At 34.8% G+C, this 3898-nt stretch overlaps 1 protein-coding gene across 1 annotated transcript; it reads left to right on the forward strand.

Annotated features, from left to right (window-relative positions):
- The first annotated feature begins 542 nt into the window (after positions 1-542).
- On the forward strand, positions 543-3898 carry LOC103436475 (putative branched-chain-amino-acid aminotransferase 7). Its single transcript, XM_070821632.1, has 9 exons — positions 543-679; positions 1026-1203; positions 1315-1491; positions 1770-1901; positions 2089-2184; positions 2340-2456; positions 2793-2888; positions 3053-3165; positions 3599-3898. The coding sequence occupies exons 1-9, from the start codon at positions 669-671 to the stop codon at positions 3711-3713; spliced, it is 1035 nt and encodes a 344-aa protein (XP_070677733.1). The 5' UTR covers positions 543-668; the 3' UTR covers positions 3714-3898.

The raw sequence follows: 3898 nt of genomic DNA on the forward strand, positions 1-3898 counted from the left end.
AGCATTCCTCTTTTACACACTACGTTCCGAATTCAAATCCTCTCCTTCGTGGTAGTGTCTCACTTGTACTCAAACAAAAAAAATTCTCTCACAAAATTGTGTACAAACTTCTAGGTGAGTGCAAATAGCGTGTCATTTGAACCCAAAGTCTACGTTCAACTGAAGTTTCTGTCCATTTTCTTTTTTGATCAATAACTGACCATATAACACTCCCAATTAGTCCCACAGGTATTTGCTCAAATTTTAGAGAAGTCAGTGCTGTCTAGTTTGTTTCTTGTTAACGGCCTATTGAGTGGCCTGCCTAACTTCCTCCCAAAAAAAGGGAACGTTTATATTGAAAGTTTAGTTTTTGTAAATAAATTATTAGCAAATAATTTTAAAAACAGTAAAATGCACCAAAGCAAGAACAACAAAAGAAACAATTAAATAACGGGATGACCAGTAATTTCAAGTAGCTTCCAGATCACATCTTACATGTTACGCTGTCATTGTGTTGTGGAGTCTTTTTTTTTTATTGGTTCAACCTCTTCCCTACATATATATATTTAGGCAAACTTGAGAGTTTTAGACTACCTTCAACACTTGCTTTCTTTTCTTCCAAGAGTACTTGTTCTGCGTGATTCACCCTAATTGCAGATTCTCAAAGAGTACATTAATCAAGGCCACCTATGGATACTAGGTTTATTTTTCATCTCCTTTCCTCATAAATGCGATTATTTTCTTCCACTAAATAAGTTTAGGTTTTGATAATTTATCGTCGTTGTATGGTATGATGAAACTTTTGAGACCTTGCACGAGGTAATGTTCTCTTGACAAACACGCGGTATGTTATTTGCCAGACTTCAAATTCACAGTTTGAAAAATTACGAGAGAACATACCCCATATCACGCGACTTACATTACCCCGTAATATTCATCTTAGTTAATCAACAATTTGACTGTTTTTTGCTTTCAACTTTAGACTTGTATTCATTGTCTTACCTTTTACCTTTTCTTTTATTTTGTATATGCATTTATTTGAATAGAAATAATGACGAAGCGTATGTCAACTTCAACTGGGACAAGCTAGGGTTTGGCCTCACACCAACTGACTACATATATATCATGAAAATTTCTGGAAAAGATAACTTCTCAGAAGGATCTCTAAGTCGCTATGGAAACATAGAGATAAGCCCATCTGCTGCAATTTTCAATTATGGGCAGGTAATCTTTCTTGTATCATTACTTGCAACGCAAGCCAATGTTATTAACATCTAAATAGACAGAGATTTGCCAGCGACTAATTAACCATTAATTTGTGGTGTCATTAATTAGGGATTGTTTGAAGGTCTGAAGGCATATCGAAGGCCAGATGGTGGCATTCAACTATTTAGGCCAGAACTGAATGCCCTGCGCATGAAAAATGGAGCAGACAGACTCTGCATGCCATCCCCACTAGTTGATGTATTTGTTGATGCTGTAAAAAAAACTGTCCTTGCCAACCAGCGATGGGTATGAAACCTTCAATTTTACCTAGTCAGCAAAAGTTGTTTATTCGTCATTTACTGACAATTTGATGAAATGAAAGAAAATATATATTTATTGACAACATTGCTAATAACATCCTTCAAAGAAAATCAGAAGTGACTGCATGAATTTTTTTCTCAGCTTTTGTTCAAATATCTCAAAATCTGTCATATTTAATCATATCTAACATCAATCCCTGTATTTAATTATGACATTGAGTCAATTAATCATGTTTATGAATTCGCTTTTTTGGATTGATGCAGGTGCCTCCAGCAGGTAAAGGATCATTATACATTAGGCCTTTGCTTATGGGAAGTGGACCTGTTCTGGGTATTGGACCAGCCCCTGAATGCACATTCCTCATATTCACCTCTCCCATCGGAAACTGGTACAAGGTAGGCGGGGGCTTCCTTCCTTCTTAAGAATTGTTTGTGGTGCTTATTGATGCAAGTTGAATCCAAGACTTACTAGGTTTGAATATATGTAACATGATGCCAAGTTGCGTGCCGACAACTTACAAGCTACAATGTCACATTTTTTTGTTCTTTTGCTAAGTGCTTGTTGATTTTGCTCAAATAACAGTGTGGCCCTAGCATGAATTTGTATGTTGAGAATGAGGTTCCTAGGGCTACTCCTGGTGGAACCGGAGCCATTAAAAGCATCACCAATTATTCACCGGTAAGCAAAATTGGCCTACTTCCATAATAAGAAGGATTGGACGATGAGTTGGGATTTTGGGAAAGATATATATGTTTGAGATCTTATTGGTGTCGTTATTGTATTATGTATTTAGGGTTTCTCGTGAATGATTTTCTTGCTCCAATTTCCTGTAGGTTTTTGAAGCAGTAAACAAAGCTAAGGCAAAAGGGTTCACCGATGTCTTATTTCTGGACGCAGCCACTGGAAAAAATGTTGAGGAAGTTTCTTCATGCAATGTTTTCATTGTGAAGGTAGTACTGATTAGAATTGTCATTAGCCCTCATAGGTAACAAATTAATTACGTATTCGATCACAGAAATTATTATACATCCACAGGGCGATAAGGAAACATTCCGATCAAGAAAATGTTACATTGTTCATATTGCTAGACATTTCGATATATCATGTTTGCTGAACAGTTAATCCGAATTGCAGATTCGAAAAATAATTTTCTTTTAAGATGGATCAGACACCAACAACATAACAAACCAGATTGCGACATTAATTGTCTGGCAATAGAATTTTCGTAATAATATATGTATTGTTGTAATTTGATATGATAAACTCGATTTCATTTTGTGTTGTAGGATAATGTGATTTTAACACCACCAACCAATGGAACTATTCTTCCAGGGGTCACAAGAAAAAGCATCATAGAAATTGCTCTTCATCTGAAGTACAAGGTAATTAAGCAACTTTTTCTTTCCTCATCAACTATTATTCCTTGTATGGCTAGTAATATTCTACAAATTCTGGTAAACAATCTTTTATTTATGAAAAGCAATTCTGCAGTCACTATTTCTCATACAAAATATCTTAATTTATTGTTTTTGAAAAATTGATTCAGGTGGAGGAACGTGATGTTCCACTAATGGATGTGCTAACAGCTGATGAAGTGTTCTGCACAGGGACTGCAGTGGGTGTCACTGCTGTTGCTAGTGTAACACATTATGATAAAAGGTATAAATAGTTTTTAAAAGGTGCGGATTTCATAAAAGAGTTTTCTAAAGAAGTACTTGTTATGTGTGCTTCTTCAAGAAATATGTCCAAGTGGTTTTCTCGTTGATTTTTGAAAAGAATTTTGAAATGTTTATAGAAACACTTCTAGCATAATTGCATATAAGAAGTGTTTTCTATTGAAGCGTTATTACCAAATGAGTCTTTATAATATAACATTTGAATTTCGATTAATAACTAGTTAATATTTTTTTTTATATATACAAACGATATATTTACATTTGTGTGGCGGAATAAATTGGTTGCAAACTTGTCATCCACTAAATTCGGATCTCAGCCTCTCACTTAAAAATAAATAGAAATATTATTAGACCATAGTATTAAGTTACAATAAATTATTGTGTTGAATAGCCAAAAATTAATTATGTACGTGCAGGGTTGAATACCGAACTGGAGAAAAATCAGTCTCTCAAAAGTTGCGAGTAATGCTTACAGAGATTCAAACAGGCGTGGTCGAGGACAAGATGGGATGGACCATGCAGATTCATTGAGCTGCTTCTCTCAGTGTTTCATTGCTAAATCTGAACAGTGGTTTTGGACACGTAGTCAAGCCACAAATGCAAAATAATTACATTTTCTGCTGTATTAGATAAACTAAAGTATAATGGTTGAGTACTAGGTGTGCTCGTTAAAAGTTGCTTCTCTATCCTTAATGATAATAAAATTTCTATATAAA

The sequence above is a fragment of the Malus domestica genome, chromosome 05 (genome assembly GCF_042453785.1).
Source record: "Malus domestica chromosome 05, GDT2T_hap1".
Taxonomy (NCBI): Eukaryota; Viridiplantae; Streptophyta; class Magnoliopsida; order Rosales; family Rosaceae; genus Malus; species Malus domestica.